We start from the raw sequence: 20,315 nt of genomic DNA on the forward strand, positions 1-20,315 counted from the left end.
GCGTGTAAGATAGTAATTTCTAAATTGATTTTTGCTCTAAGTGACGTAATACCCAATAAAATAAGTAACTCATTATGAATTCGTCACAACAATACAGATTTTACTATGACTTTTTTTTAAAAAACCTTACCTTACGCTACGTAGCTGTAATGTTTACAGGAAAAACAATGATAAGGATGAGAAAATTAACAAACTGGTAAAAGTCGTATCTAGTGAACGCAGTTAAAAAGATACTTTTAACGACCATAGCACAAATCTTCTTTGGAAATTACCAAACTCTACCACTAAGCTTTTAGATCATCATTCCCTCTACTGAATCATTCTCTTTTTTCGAAATTTCATTTAATGAGATGAAGGATAGATCTAGTGGTCTTAAAAATAAAACCATCCCTGATATATTTGGTTTCAGTGTAAACCTTTTTAAAACAATTTAAAATCTTATAATAGTACCAACAACAAAACTGGCCAATTTGTTCTTTTCAAAAAAGGTTTTTCCTGATATCTTAAAAAATGCTCTGGTAATACCAATATTTAAGAAAGGTGACTAAAACCATTTCTCCAAATTTAGCCCTATTAGCTTATTTCCAGTGGTGTCTAAAATAGCAGAAATGTGCATTGCTCTCAGACTTGTTGAATTTTTGGATACTATATTAGATACTATACTGAAAAAAATAGATGTCTTAGTTTCTCTTAAAAAAAAAGAAAAAATACAGTCTTAGGTATTATGGATCATGTCAATAGAATATTGGACTCGAACAGTTAATATATAAGCAAATCATTCAATTGTGTGAATCATGACCTCTTGATTAATAAACTTAAAACTACAGTTTCAATCCTATTGTTGTTTCTCTTTTAAAATCTTTTTTAGAAAATAGGTCACAGATAGTCAAGATAAAACCAAGCGCCTCTCAGGAGAGAGAAGTGGATGAAGAAGTCCCTCAAAGTTTAGTTTTGCGTCCTACATTTTTTACTTTATTAATCAGTGTCCTGCCCTTCTCTAACGTAGAAGATTCTTTTACTTTATTCAAAGTCGATTGGTTCCTCAAAGATGCACTCTTGATTCTAGAGGACGCACAGTCTGATACCAAGGCTTGGTTTGAAAATAAACATCTGCTTAATCAGAACAAACCCCAAGGAATGAATGGTCTTCTTTTTACTTAATCTGGGCACCACAAATGAGGAAACTGACTCTGTTAGATTCCTGGGCGTTTATCTTGCAATGGGTGCTTAAGGGACGTTCACATAGATTATGTAGCTAAAAAGCTTAGTTCTATGATTCATTAGCTCTGAGACGCCTTGCACTTTGCGTAAGCTTGTCGGCGTTACACTTGTGTCTACTATGTCCTTTTCCATTCCATTCTATCATAAGTCTTATTAACATGGGGAAAGGGGTTTCTCACATCTTTGGGCTACAGAAGAAGGCTATTTGAGTCATAGCGAGGATGAATTATACGGCTGGTTGTAGACAGACTTTTAAGGATTTAGGAGTACTGACACTATTCTCCTAGTAAATATTTACTTATTTATACAACAAAAAAAACAGGTTTGCAGCGCATAATGATGTTAACAACGACAATACCAGATATAAACACAACCTAATTCCAACATATTGCCAGCTCTTGAAGTGTCAAAGTGCCGAATATCTGGGTGTGAAATTTTTTATTCACCTGCTAGAAGGTATCAGACATATGCTTCTAGGCAAATTTAAGAATGTCATTAAAAGCATTTTAGTCTCTAGTGTCTTTTACGATGAGCTTTTAAATTATGTGATTCTCCGTTAAATTTATTAGTGACTATTGAATTTGGGGGGTCTTACATTGATATTTTATGATATATTTTTAAGTTTGTATATTCAAAAAGTATATATCCTGTAATTCGATCTAATTATAATAGTATTATATATTATAGTGTTATTTTACTTTAATTGTAATATTGATATGTATTACGTTACATCCTTTTCTTGCCTTTAACCAACACCACCGAAATAAAGAAGGCCGAGGTGCTCTGACGTCACTAAAGTAATACGTCACGTAAAGAAGGCGAAGAAATTCGCTACCGCCTTCCCCCTTCAAATCTTATAATGGAACGACCCATTTCTTGTTCCTTTGCCCGAGCCTCGGTGCCAAATCAACCGCAATATCATTGAAAATATATTTGGCGTAATACTTATTGACCGCGACATCTGTGGTTATTATACCCACATTGTGGCAACAATGCTGACTCTTTTACACTTTACACATTATCCCGTTAGAAGGGTGTTTGTTGTTGACAACTTGTAGTATTTCTACAGGTGAATATAACAGGTGTTTCGGTGCCGGTTTCGGTGTTATTGTGTTATTATATAAATTAAATATTGTATAATCCGACTGCCGTTCGCAATTATGCCTAATAAGTGCTGTGTACCGTGTTGCAAAGGCAATTACGATGCCGAACATACTCGGCATATGTTTCAATTTCCGAAGGATGATGAACTGTGTAAAAAGTGGCTAAGAATGATTCCTAGAGACAATTTTAAACCTACCCAGTATAGTAGGGTTTGTGACGCACATTTTGCCAAAGAAAATATAATTTGGGTGACAACATATTTTGATGAAAAGGCAGGCAAGGCTTTACAAGTTCCATTGAAATATCCCAAACTTCAACAAGGTACAATCCCTGTAAAGTTCCCTAATTGTCCTTCATATATTTCAAAGTCTATACCAGTTATTAGGAGAAGTAGAGATGAAAAGAAAATTGAAATTGAACAACAAAATTTGTCTCTAGCAATTCAAAACAGTATTGATGAATTTTTTTGATAGGCTGACCTATCAAAAAACTATAACTTTTCAAAATTTCCAAGAATTTTTACCTATTTTTAATGCAATGGTACTGCCTAATGATTGGCTAAAATCTGTTAATACCCAAAATGATATTATATTGTATAAATTAAAATACTCACCTGCACCAATCATAACATACTCTCTTATTATAAACCAACATTTAAAACTAGAAACTTATTTATATGGTCAAGACATAGTATTGCAGATAAATAAATTTAAAACTCCATTCACTATAAGTAATATTAATGATTTATCAGATTTGTTAAATGAAATTAATAAATTAAATTCAGAAAATCAAATAGAAAACAATAATGAAATTAATTCACAGGAAAAAACAAATATTATAAACCAGATTTGCAATATGTTGGAGTCTATTAAATGTGAAGATTTTAATAAAACATTATCTTTTATATCCGAACAATTAAAATTATTAATATTACCTAAAGAAAGATATCGTTACTGGCCTGACACAATAATTTTTTGCTCTATATTAAATACAATAAGTGCATATTCCTACAGGTATTTAAGGCGATTTGGACATTTAACATTGCCACATCCAGAATCTTTAAAAAACATTTGTAACTCTTTTTTGTCAGATCCTTGCGTTGAAGAAAGACAATCATTTCTTATATATGCAAAAAATGCATTTAAGTATATCAAAGAAAATGAAACATATATGATTTTGCTTATGGATGAAATACATATAAAGCCATATCTTGATTATAAAGGGGGGAATATTGTCGGTACAGCAATTAACAATAGCACTTTGGCAAATTCTGCATTTACCTTACCTTATTCAAATGTTAAGGAGGTCATCCACATTGCACCGATAGCTAAAATTAATCATGAATTACTGTTCTCTTTCATTAAATCAATAATTGTTGGGCTAGAAGACATTGGCTATAAAATTTTTTGTGTTATGAGTGACAATAATGCTATTAACAGTAAAGCTATGAGTAATTTTTGCACAAAAAAACAATTAAGCATTGTATATCCTCATCCTGTAGAGGACAAAAGACCACTTTTTTATTTATTTGACTCTGTACATTTACTCAAATGTATAAAAAATAACTGGATGAACATTAAACCTAATAAAATATTAACATTTCCTGATTTTGACACTTTTGGTTTAAAATATGCTTCATTCCAAGCTTTAATTGAGCTCCATAATACTGAGAATAACAAGTTATTAAAACATGGTTATAGCTTAACTCTGAAATCTCTGTTTCCTACAAATTTTGAAAAACAAAACGTAACATTAGCTTTAAAAGTTTTTAATCCTTTTGTAATTAAAGCACTTTCAACTTTTGGAGCAAAGATTAAGAACTCAAAGGACACTGCCACTTTTCTTAACATAATTTTAACCTGGTGGAAAATAGTTAATGTTAAAACGCCATATAAAGGGAAGCGGCTTAATGATATTTACCAAGAACCTATAACATGCAATTCTGTAAAATCTAATGATCCTAAAATAAAATTTTTAAATCAAATGCTGCTCTAGTTGGAAGCTTGGAAAAATACAGAAACATTTTCAACAAAATTAACAAATCAGGCACATATAGCTCTTCATCACACTATTTATGGCATGTTAGAGGTAATAACATATTGTTTCGAAGAATAAAAAATGAAATATGTTTTATTAGGAAAATTTCAGACTGATCCACTTAAAATAGATTCGTTTTATGACAATGATGAAGGAAATTATACCGATAATACGACTTGTGTAAGTGACAACCGATCAGGTTGGTTTAGTCCTACTATATCTATAACCGAACATGATATCGAAAATGTCAAAGAAGAAATGCCAGTAATTGCCTATTTAGGAGGGTATTGTTGCTATATTCTTTAAAAAAAAACTAAATGTGACATATGTAAAGAAAATTTAACTTTTAAAGATGACCTTCAAATTGATGATAATCATACTCTTATTAAAAATTTGACAAGAGGGTGTCTTAAATTTCCTAAAGATTATATAAGTAACATTGTTTTATATGAATATATTATTTTTAATCAAATTTTACAAAACTCTGAAGATGACTTCCTAACGATTCATAATAAAAAAAAGTTTTTAGCAATGACCACATTGGAGTATCTTAAGCACAATAATTTTCTAGACAGCTTTCCAAAATGTCATATTCATAGTAGTGAAACTAATGTAAAAATTATTATTAATTCTGTTACCAATACAAAAAATTACTGTGGCAAAAAAACTGATCGACTTGGGAAAGGCAGTAAAAGGAAATTAGATACACTAACTTCTTAAATTTGCTTAAATAACACCCCCGCCAATTTATGACATGAATTTTTGAAGTTTAATTTCTTTTTCAAATCTGTTTAAAAAAAAATACAAAAAAAAACAAAAAATACAAAAAAAATATGAAATATGAACATACTAGTTAAGATAGGTAAAACCTACAATTAATTAATAATACTAAGTATTATTTTTGATATTAGTATGAGCCCCAAATACTATATACAACCCTCGATACAAATAATTTTTTTAAAATTTCAACCCTCGTTTCAACTCTTATTTTTGCAATTACCCTTATTGAAATGAAGGTTAAGATAATTTATTTTTAATAATAAGTTTGTTTACATTCCTCATGAATTGTTTTTTTTATTTTATCAAAGCCAAATATTTTTTTTGTCAAAGAATAAAAACCATCCCTTATTTTCTACCCCTTTTTCAGAACCAATATTACTCAAAAGATATCCTAACTAATAGTTTATAGGAATGCAACATGTGTACCAAATTTCAAATTAATATCTTAACTTCTTCGAAAGTTATCGAGGCAATACACAGGTTATGAGGTTATTCCAGAGACAGATAAAGACACAATTATTTGCCTAAATTAGGTTTTTACAAGTCTTAACACCCATACTCGTTAAAAAACATTCTACTTTAAATATAACGGCCGATATTATCCTAAATACACGTCCTTATCGCTACCGAGATTCATAAACGTGTGCAAAGCATTTGCCTTCTTGTGATGACTCACAGCGAAGCCCCGCGGCCTTCTTTATTTCGGTGGTGTTGCTTTAACGAATAATTGCTATATATTACTTTATTAACTTTCTTCCCATTCTCCGAAAAATTCACAGCATGCATTCTCGATACATAACTAATAACACCCTGTAAAGTTAGTAAGTTATTATTTTTGTAGGAATTGAACGGCTTTTGTTACAGACTAACCCTATTCACTAGTTTTTACTTATTTTTTTAAGTTAAAGTTTGACCAAAAGATTAATTAAGTCAGAAAAAATATATAGGGAAATTATCCTCATACACCTTCCTACTGCAAAAAAAAACTAAAATATAAACCAGCTTATAGCTCATATTATCAGCTCATACATACGGCCATACAGCTAGCGAGAGCAGCGCCCTTTTACCTTATTCTACCGAGTACTAACCAATATTTTGTACTTAAAACAGCAAATTACCATGACGGTTTCAGGCTGGTCTTTCGGTTCGGGATGCGACAGTTTTTCCTTGTTGCGCTCCAGTTCGATGATAGCCGCCGACAGTACCTCGATTACTTGTTCGTACGTCACTTCGACCCCTACGTGGAGCATTTGGGAGAACACTTGGGCGAAGCGCAGTAGGTCTTTTACGGCCGATATGTCGTTTTTTTGCCGTAATTTTAGAGCGTGTAACCAGAGTTCGAGGCATCTGAATATGAAAAAAATATATTCAATATACCAAGTCAGTAAGATACAAAAATTGATATTTTTAATTTTTTTCTATATTAGCATTCTTATATTACGATCTAGATCCTTTGAAAACTGGGTTTATTTTAAGATATTTACCCAAATACAGACAAAAAACATCATTTCATTACTATCTATTATGATACCTAACTGAGAAGGCGATACACGAATGAAAATTGAACTTTTTCTTTTTTTTAATTTGAATTTAAATTGTTTTTTTTCATTTTGAATAACAAATGACTTTTAGTCGTGATTTCAAAATAAAACAACAAATAACTTCTACCTTGAAGATGACACGGAAATAAAAAAAGAACAAAAAGAAGAGTAATACGGCGGGATAGACTATTTACTAGAGGAAACTATGATCAATTCTCACAACTAACTTCAGTAAATTGGCGCTATGAAAACACGTACGAAAGGACACTGGGAATACTTTAAACAAATAAGAAATCAAACTAATATCGTTATAGCTAATGAGAAAAAGAGATGTCTTAAATTTATAATTCATAATTGTCGTAGAGATTCTCGGCCATTATGGAAGAAATTTAAGAATTTGCAATACAAAAACTACAAATTCTATTCCTGGCACACTTAATAATCCTGATTTTATAAATCGATACTTTTTACAATTTTCAGCAAATCATAAACCACCGGATCAACTACTATACAGTGTGGTGACTTTAACTGGAATAAATTCAGTTAAAACTAATCAAATTTTATCTCGCAAAATTCCTGAGACCCGTCGATTTTTGTTTATTTTTTTTCACATTTCAAGATAGTTTTTGTATTTTTTCACCTACAGGGGGGGTCTAAATTAACCCAAACTTTTTTTTCAAATGGAAAGCCACTTTTTTTTAAACTCTCATTGAAAATAAGAACCCTTTTTCCTGATTAAATTGCCCTATTTACTTTTGTGATTATCTAAAGGAGAAAGACAAAAAAAACCATTAAATTATTAAAAGTCTCGAAATATTTTGTGTTGGTAAATTTTTGGCGTGTTTGTTTATTTTATTGGTATTGAGACATTTCCTGACATTGTTGTAGTGTCACTGTTAAAGTGAATTTCAACCAGTTGTTAAATAAGTTAACTTATATTGAAAAAATGCCTTATTTATCCGAATCCCACAAGATTGAAATCTTAATGATGATTGGTTATGGGGACAGAAGTCGTACTCAGCTAGAGGTTGTCCACTTATTCAGGCAGAAATATCCAGATTTGCCACCTATTAACCAAGGTACGGTTAGTAAAATCGAAAGCAGAAGTTGGGCACGTGAGGGATGTTTCAAGACAAAGGTCTTCTAAAATCGATGAAAACACCCAATTTAATGTATTGTTAGCGATGGAAGAAAATCCGGTAACTGCAGCCAGAAGAGTAGCTCGCGAAAACTCTATTCATCATAAATCTGTGCTAAAAATTTTAAAAAGTGCAAACAAACGACCTTATAAAATGCAACCCGTTCAAGAGTTATTGGAAGACGATCCAGATCGCAGAGTTCAGTTCTGTAAATTAATGATGAACGCCATTGACGAAATTCGCATATCTTCGGAGTGGATCCTTTTTTCTGATGAGGCTACATTCACCCTAAATGGCCATGTTAATATGCAGAACTGTCGCTACTGGTCTGACGAAAACCACACTGGGTAAGGGAAACTAATACACAATATCCCCAGAAAACTAATGTTTGGGCTGGCATAATTGGCAGGCAAGTTATAAGGCCCATATTCTTCAATGATACTTTAACTGGGGAAAGATATCTAGAATTTCTTGAACATGAACTAGTTCCAGTCTTACGTGCCTTATATCTGAGTCAGTTCGATCCAGATTTGTATGATGAAAGAGTCTGGATGGAACAAGATGGTGCTCCCCCACATTATGCCCGTAATGTACGCCAGTATTTAGATGACAATTTTCCAAACAGATGGACTGGTAGAAGGGGTGCAATCGAGTGGCCGGCACGTTCTCCCGATCTCACCCCACTTGATTTTTTTCTGTGGCGACATTTGAATAGTCAAATTTATATGAGCAAACCAGAAAACCTAGACGAACTCAAAGAACGTATTAGGCAAGAAATTCGACAAATATCTCCAGAAGTGTTAGAAAATGTCAGAAACGAATTTTATTATCGTCTTGGGCTTTGCCAACAAGTAAATGGTGCTCATTTTGAGCATCTTATACATTAAACTCAACTTTTAATAATTTAATGGTTTTTTTTTTCATATTTCTCCTTTAGATAATCACAAAAGTAAATAGGGCAATTTAATCAAGAAAAAGGGCTCTTTTCAATTAGAGAGTTTAAAAAAAGTGGCTTTCCATTTGAAAAAAAAAAGTTGGGGTTAATTTGGACTCCCCCTGTAGGTGAAAAAATACAAAAACTATCTTGAAATGTGAAAAAAAATAAACAAAAATCGACGGGTCTCAGGAATTTTGCGAGATAAATTTTGATTAGTTTTAACTGAATTTATTCCAGTTAAAGTCACCACACTGTATAATTACTACAAAAATAATAGGAAATGTTGCTTTAAATTATTCTTTAGCTTTAGGACAGTCACTATATCGGAAATGAAAAAATATCTATTTGAAGTAAAATCATTGGCTCCCCACTCGGACTTCATTAATCTTGAAATCTTGCACTTGTGTTGTCCAGTGATATTGCCATACCTTACCAATATAATAAATTGCTGCTTATTAGAGTCTGTTTTTCCAGAATGTAGACAAATATAAAAGAACAGTAGTTAAGCATTTGTCTAATTATGCCACAAGGCACTTGAAGGCTTAGATTGCTTGTTCCCAGAACCTCCCAGGTGCTTAATTCCATCGTTTATACAGGACGTCAATTATTCAATCATTTACCTGTTAGCATTAGAGAGATTTCCGATGAAAGATTTAAGAGAGAAGTTAAAAAAATTGCTTGTTGTGAGAGCCTATTACAGTATTCAAACATATACATAATTTACGCTGCTGTAAATAAATTTAAATGTTTTGTATTGTCTTAATTAAGATTTTATTGATAATTTTTAGAAGATATCCTTGCAGTTTTAACCACACAACTTATTTTATTTTATTTTATATAAGTATATCTTTTTGTAAATTTTAATTATACCATAAAATTTTAATTAGTTTTTGATACTGTTGAATCCTCCAATTTTTATATTTTTATTTATTTTTACACTCTATATGTTAGTATATCCGGATCTTATGCTATTAGGCTTGAATATAAACTTTCTTTGTTAATTTTTCCTGTAATACTCTTTTTTTTTTCAAAGTGATAGACATAGTGGGTTTTTTTAAGCTTTGTAAATAAGAGCCTTAAGGACCTCATACGATAAAGGATTTTTTGATTTGATTTGCAAAATATATAAACAAGCGAATTCTTTTCAAATTGGCCAATCCACAATTGAATATATCACACTGACCTTGTAGAGTTCTAGCTATTATAAGCACTTGAAAATTTTGTGATGTTGGTTCTAAGATAAAAGGTTCAAGGAGTGCGAGCTGACAAACGAGGAGTATGTAAGTTTAGAAGTTGCAAAATCTCCGACGAATCAATTAACCCATTAAGCAATTTATGTAGAAAGTGTAGATGCCGAAACCCTTCTTTCTTGTAAAGATCTTAAATGAAATGTTTCAAGCAAACGATCTTGTAAAAAGCTAATTTCCGGATACACTCCTTCGCATTTAAACTAAAGAAATTCACGCTATCTACTTTCAAGCTCTTGACTATGGTTCTGATAGTATAGCCATAATTGGCAAGAGTATTCTAAAATTGAACGACCATATGAAAAGTGTAACAGTTTAATGCTAGAGATATTGTTAAAGATTTGAGAGTTAACAATTTATAACTTGTTTTTGTAAGATATTCGATATTAAAAGTAAGTGAGCAGTCGAAAATAACTCACAGGTCCTTAAAGTTGATTTAGGTAGCATATCACCTTCAATTTTGTAAGTAATATTGTAACTGGTAAGTACAGTAGAGTCTCGATAACGTGAACGTCCCATAACGTGAACAATCCTAAACGTGAACAGCCTAATTGGTATTCAGCCTATTCTAAAACGTGAACGCCAAAAATATCTCGCCTCTATAACGTGAACAAAAAATATTTATATCGTTTTACCGTTTTACCCGTAGGCATTAAGCGGCATTTCCTATGTTCCCTTTGCCGGCAACTTTAGTACTAACTTAGTGCTTTTGCATATCGCCGCCAAATTGTATATCTTGTTTGTACATGTTTGGAAGAGATATGAAATTTGCGTCTTATTCAGTGTTTGTTCGCCGATCAATACGAAACAAGCACGATGTCTACTAAGAAAGTAAATTATTTAACTCTGGAAAAAAAAGTCCAACACTTGTCCGATGTTAGTAGAGGTTGCGGAGTTACCTTTTTAGCAAAAAAGTATGGAATTGCCAAATCCATGGTGTGTGCAATTAAGAAGAAAAAAGACCAAATTACTTCAACAGTTGCCTTGACTTTTTCTGGACCAGGTAAACGAAAATCTCTTAGACCTTCTGAATATCCATTAATGGAAAAAGCTTTGTATAAGTGGTTTTTGCGACAACGAGAGAGGAATGCACCAATAAGTGGTTTAATTTTAAAAGAGAAAGCCAAATATTTTCACGAAAAACTGTACGACAAAAATTTCACTTTTTCTGCGAGCTCGGGGTGGTTGCAAAAGTTCAAGAAAAGATTTGGCATACGCTTCCTAACAATAACTGGTGAAAAACTATCTTCTCAGCCCGAGCTGGTTTCACCATTCTTACGTAAACTCGAAGAAAAAATCAAGGACCTAAACTTAGACTATAACCAAGTGTACAACGCCGATGAAACCGGCTTGTACTGGAAGCTTTTACCCGGAAAGACTTACGTATCCAGTAAAGAAAGAACTGCCCCTGGAAGAAAAACAGCCAAAGAAAGAATAACGTTTCTAGCATGTACAAATGCGACTGGACTACATAAATTGACTCCTTTGGTAATAGGGAAAGCTAAAAAACCACGAAGTTTTAAGAACTCTTACATTCCTGTACACTACGAAATGTGCATGGATGACCGCCGGAATTTTTAAGGAGTGGTTCAAAGAAATTTTTGTTCCTGAGGTAAATTTCCTGCCATAGCTATACATTTTAAAATCAAAAGTTTGTTTTAATTTTAGGTGAGAAAGTTACTTAAGAAACAAGGTCTTCCAGAGAAAGCACCTCTTTTATTGGATAATGCCCCCCCAGTCATCCCCCAGTAGAGGAACTTTTATCTGATGATGGACTAATTCAAGTTATGTATATGCCTCCCAATGTGACACACTTAATTCAACCTATGGACCAAAACGTTATTAGGTTGACTAAACTGCATTATCGCTCCATGTTTTTGGCAATGATTGTAGCTAATAAATCTAAGGACATGAATGTCATTATATAACAATACAACCTCAGGGATGCTATTTTAAACTTATCACGAGCATGTAATAAATTAGAACCAGCAACCATTAAAAAGTGTTGGAAAAATATTTTCGAAAGCCACTCTTCGTCAAGAATTGCTAAGCCTGAATAGCATTGTAGAGACTAACGTCAATTTATTAGAAGAAATTGATCCAGGGCAAGACTTCGAACGTGGAGATATCGAAGAGTGGAATAAAGATGACTTCGTTGAACATGATGAGAATTGTACTGCAGTGTCTACTGATTCAGAAACCGAACAGGATCAAGTCCAGAGGTTTCTCAGGTTATGGATAAAGTTACTCACGTTGAGGCAGTTCGTATATTTAACAGAGGTCTAGAATGGGCGGAGCAAAACAATGCCGACTTCGAGGATATTCAGTCTTTACACAAATTACGTGAATGTGCAACTATTCTTTCAAACAAACAACGTATCCGTCAAACAAAGTTAGATAACTTTTTTCTAAAAACAACGGATTAAATATAAATAATGTACATTGTACTTACTTACATACATATACTTACCTATGTAATAAATATTTTTTTCTTTATACCATATATAAACATATACATATACATTTTCAACTATGTATTACTAACTGTATAACATGTTTTTGTTTGATTTTCCAATAAAATATATATGCAAAGTACGTATACGTGTTAGTTTATCATGCGATTAACTTTATCCAGTAACATGAACTCCTCGAAAACATGAACACAGTCATCCCTAATTAGTTCACGTTATCGAGACTCTACTGTAAGATTTTTTCCAAGTAAAGGAAAGTACACTACATTTGGAGGCATTTTAATTAATGGCCGCCCGTAGTTTAATGCAGTCTTCAATAATGACATTTCTACAGTATAACTTTTTGCCATCACAGTATAACAAGCTGTTTACTTCTAGATCCTCCAGATCCTCCTAGATATTATTTATGAACAAGTTGAAAAATAAAGCTAGAAATTCACGTGAGCTGTGTCCAAAGCATTCAACATATTGCGATCGATTTAATATAAGATACAATGTTCAATGATGTGATGTTAATAGTGTCAAAGTGTGCATAAATGATTTCCGATATCTTTTTTTGGGTTATGTTTGTGTACGACTTCAAAAATTGAGCGAAAAAGTCTGCTATTATTTGACGGTCGGACAAAAGGACACCAGTTTGATCATACATATTACATATATAGCATTGAATTATTTTTTTTTAAACTTTGATCTTCAATCTCCAAAAGTTGCTTAGTTGAGCTGCGAACTTACTGGTTAAGGCCAGAGCAGTATTTTTTATATAAATGATTAATATTTGCTTTTATTTGGGTTTGTATGATAAAAAAGTTATATAAGTCCTGTTTGGCAAAATGTTTATATTTTCTCTATGCACTATGATTATGTTTAATTCGTTTTATGGTTTGAGGAGTGAATCATGACGGATATGTGCGCTTTCTGTTTAAAGTTTTAGGCACATACTTGTCCAGATTAAAAAAAAGTTTCTGATGAAAAAGTTAAACATCTGTATTGCCATTTTCAACAAAATGGAGTATACCTCAATTTAATTCCAGAGAAATTAGTGTATATGCTTAGATACGTTCTTTTAAAATTATAGAAAATATTTTCTACTTTAAGATGATTGAGAAATTGTTTGTTAAAGACTGTTTCAAGTTCTATAAGAAGTGAGGGATAAAAGAGATCCTTCTTTAGCAAAAAATTACATTTTCAAATGGAACAAAGCTTTGTGATAAAATAATTAAATTCAGAAACCGCGGTTAAAAATAATTTTACAGGCAATAGATTAAGAACCTTACCGCAATTACTTATTAAACTATTAATAAAAGCTATGTGGAAAAGGTGGAAAACAATGTTAAAGTTCTGTTGGGAAGCTAATAATAGTGCCAATTTTTTTCACATTAAAAACTGTAGAATTGTTTGCTACACTCGTCTATAATTAGCTTTTATCTTAAACAAGAATCTAACGTGACAAATGTTAATTGCAGAATAGTTTAAAATTGTACAAAGGATGCCAAAAATATAATCCTAATATTTCATCTTAAGCCACCTGGAACGGTTTCCTCAAATTTATCATAATTAATCAACAACCCAGATAATTTGCCAAAATAAATTAAGTTACCTGTCAAATCTCGCATTATCTGCAAAAACTGCTCCCCGATATATTATAGGATGTAGCAACTCGGGATTATGCACCCCCAAAATCCTTTCTCTAATAGTCAGAGATTCCATGTGTAAACTATTGTTATTTTGTCGAATGGCTTGTAGCTCGGCCATATTCTGACATTCCACCCAGTGTTCATAGGCAGCTATTGGAGGCACAATTGGTTTTTTTATAGGATTCTCAGGATCACTAAACCTAAAATAAATTATGTTTAAAAAAATTATTAATTAAGTTTAATGATTCACCTCAATTCCATTGACTGTTTCAAATACATAAAAGCCTTTTCAATGTTATAATTCTCCTTATCATTAGCATAAGAAGCACCGAGCAGTTCAAGTGCTTCTATCCTCTCCTCTTTGCTAATTCCAGGCTGTTTTATTAAGAACTTGACAACATCTTCTCTTGTTCTCTCCGCAGCTGACCTAATTGGTGTCATCCCAGTGTCATTTGAAAAGAATTTTGCATCATATGATAAAAGTTCTTTGACCACCTCCACATGTCCACTTTCAGCAGCGAAATGAAGCGCTGATGCCCCACATAGGGCTCTTTCATTTGGGTTTGCGCCACATTCAAGAAGGTAGTTCACCTAATAATTTTTTTTTTAATTTACATTATTATATTTAGGGATTAAGACATACCACATCCACATGTCCCTTGTAAGCAGCTATCATTAAACAAGAGTTGTTATATTTATTGGCTAGATGGATGTCAGCATTATGTCTTGTTAGATATTTTACAATGTCTAACCTGCCATCAAAACAGGCTGCTCTTAATGGGGTAGAATTTGTTGCTGTTGCATGGTTAACATCTGCTCCTGCTTTTACTAGTGTTTTTACTACATTAAGGTGACCTAAGAATCAAAATTTACCAATATAATTTGTATTTGTACTTAATTTCTTAAATTTTACAGTCGTCAGTGAAAATCAACTCATATAATTAAAGTGAACATTTTATCATAATCACAGCTTTAACCTGAGTTTAACTTTAGATAAGTGACTATTTATTTGGTTTACTGCTAGGCTTTCTAAAACTTCAACATCACATTGGAACAAAATTCCAATAATATATACCTGCACATGCTGCACACCATAAAGAGGTGGCTCCTTCAATGACATAACCATCAAACTTTACAGTGCTTTCATGTTCAATGTCTGGTTTGAACTTGGTTAATAAAACTCTTACAACCTTCTCATGACCATATCTTGATGCTATGACCAAGGGGCTGCATTCTTGACCTTCTTCATCAAGAAGATTCTAAAAAGAAGGAGTAAACATTGATTCATAAAATTTTAAATTTAAATTCCATTAATTTACCATTAAAGTACAATAATGGTCAAAGCAAATTCACAACTTCAAAGGTACAAAAACTATGGAATTTATGTAACTACTATTATAACTATAAACTGACTGATGGATCTTATTGAATGTAATATTTAAAATATAAATAGTTTAGTCCTCTTTGCATGATATTTACATGTATTAACAAATTTAAAATTCTAAAAACGTATTTCAATATTGCATATTTAAAAACCCTATACATAGCACTTATACAACCCTACCTAACATGTGAGATTCTGGTATCCGATGGTGCTCTGAAAACGTACATAAGACTGCTAGATTGTCCAAAGATTGCTATTGATATTAATTTAAAAAAATAATAAATGTTATTTAACGCGATTATATTGTCAATCTGTAGCCATGAGAGAATTTAAAAAAATTTAAAAAAACCTAAGGTCATTAGTCACTCCACTCGATCAAAAGATTTGACTGGTTTGTTGCCAAGAATAAATACAACTCATGTAGAACTTCCTGTCACAATATAAATTGCATTCACCCTTTTAAAATAAAATTAAAGGAATTGATCAAGAGTAAGCCAAGAAAAAATACAATGAAAATATGTAAGATTTTAGAAATGTGTGAATGGAACAAAAAAAATTATTTTGCCCTTGGGTGAAAGGGTGATTATGAATGTTTCAACAGATTGTTCGTCCAATTTTAGACCTAATACCAAAGTCTACATCGTCGTTGAAATACTAATACCTCGTAAACCACAAAAAATCAAATTTTTGTTTTTTGTGGCATTGAACCGAATTCTACGTTAATGCATTGTATACAACAAAAATTTTACTTGGCCATATTTTTGTAGGCAATATCTCTTAACCCACAGTCAGGAATATTTCGAATATATCGTATCCCACAAATGACTTACTAAATGATTAAGTTAATACCTCGTAACGCGCTTTAGTCGCGGTTAAGACTTGTTGAAGTAAAGTGTTTCTGTGGGTTCTATTAGAAGCATGAAAACGAAGCATTAAGCGTCAAGAGGATAGGTAGGGCAAAAATAAAACAAAGCGACAAAGAATGGAAGGACAACCATACATGGGTTACAGTAGAAAAGACGGCAAAGTTAGTAATAATATTCCCAAAGAGGCTCGAAAACTAGGACCGCCAATGCAAATCAAAGGAATGTATTAGAGTCAAAAATAAGCACTGTACAAAAATATCTGAAGAAGATCGCCTTAGAATATTTAAAAGTTTCTGGAATGAAATGAATTGGGACCAACGAAAAATTTTTGTTATAAACCATGTAACAAAGAGCAATCCAAAAAGAGCCTATACGAAAACAGAAGACAGTAGGCGAAAAAAAACTTTGCAATATTTTTTATCCATTAAGAATGAGAAACTACAAGTTTGCAAAAAGATGTTTCTACAAAATTGTGCTTGGGCGAATTTTCGATTCAGGATTGGATAAAAAAAGGAGATCTTGGTATGACTACTTTAACAAAAGTTAAGAAACAAAAGAAAAAACCTTCTTTTAGAGCAGATAAAGATGCTGACAAAGCAACAATACAATACCTTAAAGAATTTTTTGACAAGTTGCCTAAATTGCCATCACATTATGCTCTTTCCAGTTCTACAAAATTGTATTTAGAAACCACTGTTGAAAGCTTAACTCACCTCTTTAATTTGTATAAGGAAACCTGTAATAAAGATAACAGATCATATCCTATCTAGAATGCTCTTCAATAGTATGTTCCATTCTAAAAATTTGTCATTTTATCCCATAAAAAAGGACAAGTGTGACTTATGCACTAAACATAAAGTAGGGCAACTTTCAGATGAAGAATGGAGTGTTCATAGACGCAAAAAGGATAGGGCTCGGCATGAGAAGAACAAAGACAAAGAGGAAGCAAACACTAATGAAACAGGACGCGTTTTAACAGTTGATTTGCAAGCAGTTAAAGATTGTCCATTCGTTCAAGCCAGTGCCATTTTTTTAAAGCTTAAACTATGCTGTCATAATTTTACTGTTTATGATATAGTTTCTCATCAGGCAACTTGCTTTTGGTTCACAGAAACTGATGCTGATATGACAGCATCAACATTTGTGACCTGTTTGCTGAAATATTTGGATATAAAATGTCAAAATGAATCTGGTCCAATTATAATCTACAGCGATGGACGCACATACCAAAATCGGAACAGCATTATGTCAAATGCCTTACTCAATTATGCTGTGATTAATAATGTGGAGATTGTTCAGAAATTTTTAGAAGTTGGGCATACACAGATGGAATGCGACTCCGTCCACAGCTGTATTGAAAGAAAAATAAAAGGAAAAGACATACACTTACCCAGTGATTATTTGCGCAATTCAAAAGAAGCAAGATCTAAGCCAGCCCCTTATGATTTTGTGTGTATGGAGTATACAGATTTTAAAGATTTCATCAATATAATTCTCAGACCAGGAAAAGTAAAATGTTTCTTAACTATATTAATATCATTAAGTTTATTAATTAAAATTATGTTTTTTGTAAGGTTGTAAATGATCCCGTAGTAACAGACATCAAAGCACTCAGATATTTGCCTAATGAAAAAATTTATTACAAACTTGGTTTTGATGTCAACTGGAAAGAGCTTCCACAGAGGCCAAAAAAGGTGTTAGATGTTGTGGAGTGGCCAGTCATGTATAATGAGAAAAGAAAAGCTTTAAAATCCGTTATACCCAGAGACTGTCATAGTTTTTATGACAATTTAACATACAGTGAAGTTTAATATTTTCATACCATTGTAAATTAGGCCTAGTTATTAATAAAAAATACGTGTATTTGTTCCTAACAAAGTGTTTTGTCTACAAAGGGTAAACTGTGTATCCCAGTCCTAAAACAAGATATTCATTACAATACCTCGTATGCCGCGAAAAATGTTTATATAATTAAAATTAGTAAAAAACTTTAATTTCGAATAATGTTAAATGTGAAAATAGATTATCTACAAAAATATTCAATCTCTAAGTTAAATACTTTAAATAAAAAATAGTTTTTTTCATCTCATGAAAAATTTCATTTGTGGGTTTACGAGGTAGTAGTACTTCAACGACGATATATTTCTATAAATATATAGACTTGCTTTTGAAAAGTATAGAATCGCTAATACTCATAATCACATTTATCACTCAACCCTGACAATTTCATGGTGTAATGTCCTTTTGTGAAATAATCAATTAGAAATATTTAATTATGTAGATTTAGTAGTTATATTTGGATAGTGTTGAGAGTGCCAATAGTGTGATTGTTAAAATACATAATTGGTATACTTTTGTTATTAAATCTATTCTCACTCTATAAAAGCAACCTTTACTTGTAAATATTTGATGTCTGATGTTTATTTGGTTTTTATATATTGGTAAATAAATTCATTATTAGTTACTAAATATATCAATTTTTGTAACCTGTTCTGTTCTCATAAATTTTCACCATCTTCAGGACTTCCACAGGCCGTTTAAATTGATAATGTAAAATATTGCTTTCATAAGTGTCAGTTTTTTGTTTCATTATATTATTATAAATTATGTACTGTGTCTTAAATACCACCATTTCCTTAAACAAAAGGATGGCATTGAACCTGAATCCAGACAGTTTTAAAACAAAGGAAACCCTGTTCTTTGCCAAATTAAAACCAAATATTTACCTCATTTAATAAAGAATTCGCTTCCTCTTGTTCCAGACTGGACAATACAGTATACATAGTCATGGACATTCCATTTAAAGCTGTGTGGTAAATTTTGTATTTGACCTTTTCACATTGGTCACTCATTTTCATATCCAACTATTAACTGTTACGCAAAGCAAAATAATAGACGAAGGGTCCTGTTTACTTCACAATCTTTATTTCAAGAATCCCGACGCGTTTCGATTATTTTTTTTTTGGATTGATGTATTTTAATGTTATGTGTGTGTCGTTTTTTTAACCTTTTTATGGACATTTTGTAATAATATCATTTTTACCTTGACAATGGTTTAACAACCGAAACGCGTCGGGATTCTTGAAATAAAGATTGTGAAGTGAACAGGATCCTTCTTCTACTGCTACATGTACTTCACCCTGGATAAATTTATGGTAATATTAACTGTTAGTTTTTTTGTTTTGAAATTATATTTATTTTGGATCAATTCCCTTCAGGCTAGTCTAAATAATTTAAACTTGAACTGCTTCTGAATTTTAATAAATAAGAAAAATCTCTATTATTATTTTCCCTGAGATATGAGAGGTGTCGGTACTATAAATAATAATATTTACTACTGTTTCGATAAACATAAAAGAAATTAGATCCTAAGTAAAATTCAAGAGTCATGGTCTAACCAAAGGTGATAGTGATAGAGGAGGTGATAAGATAAACAGTTCTTAAAATACATAAAGTTTGACTCCTTACTGTTAATCAAATCACTGTGAAATATAGTATTTTTCACTAAAAGAGCTAATTAATAATTTTTGACATAGTCCTTTAAACTATTGTCAGTTTATAAAGAACAGCAATTTAAAAAGAAAAATCTTAAGATTTTTTGAAAGTTTTACAAACATCAAAATAAAGTCCAACAATGCTGCTACTGCAATAAAAATATCCCTTGAGTCAAGTCCTACTACTACACCCCTTGTTATAACCTGGACTAATGACTTTATTGGAAGATCTAGAATTTAAGAGCATGGGAAGGCAAGTCACGCTGAAAGTAGAAGGAACTGCATCTGTATTATTATTTACATGATAATACTTTACACATTATTTAACAAACAAATATTATCTGTAACTATGAATAAATACGTACTGTGTCTTAAATACATGTTCTTACCAAAGGGTTTACATTAGAAGACTCTTAAAAGTTGACCATTTCTTTAAACAAAAGGATGACAATGAACCTGA

The 20,315-nt window shown here is 31.8% G+C and overlaps 1 protein-coding gene across 4 annotated transcripts in view; it reads right to left on the reverse strand.

Moving 5' to 3' along the window:
* LOC126736208 (protein fem-1 homolog B) overlaps positions 1–20,315 on the reverse strand; it is a 33,281-nt gene that overhangs the window by 10,227 nt on the left and 2,739 nt on the right. The window contains exons 1-6 of one of the 4 annotated variants that reach the window (XM_050440460.1): positions 19,088–19,216; positions 15,187–15,370; positions 14,755–14,966; positions 14,362–14,702; positions 14,075–14,311; positions 6,261–6,489 (exon numbers count right to left, since the gene is read on the reverse strand). In XM_050440460.1, the coding sequence (XP_050296417.1) occupies positions 6,261–6,489; positions 14,075–14,311; positions 14,362–14,702; positions 14,755–14,966; positions 15,187–15,370; positions 19,088–19,213 (1,329 nt within the window). In that variant the 5' untranslated portion in view covers positions 19,214–19,216. Of the gene's footprint in view, positions 1–6,230; positions 6,490–14,074; positions 14,312–14,361; positions 14,703–14,754; positions 14,967–15,186; positions 15,371–19,087; positions 19,217–20,315 lie in introns of those variants that run through there. The other 3 variants (XM_050440458.1, XM_050440461.1, XM_050440459.1) reach the window with 3 other exon arrangements.

The sequence above is a fragment of the Anthonomus grandis genome, chromosome 5, assembly GCF_022605725.1.
Source record: "Anthonomus grandis grandis chromosome 5, icAntGran1.3, whole genome shotgun sequence".
NCBI classification, from domain to species: Eukaryota; Metazoa; Arthropoda; class Insecta; order Coleoptera; family Curculionidae; genus Anthonomus; species Anthonomus grandis.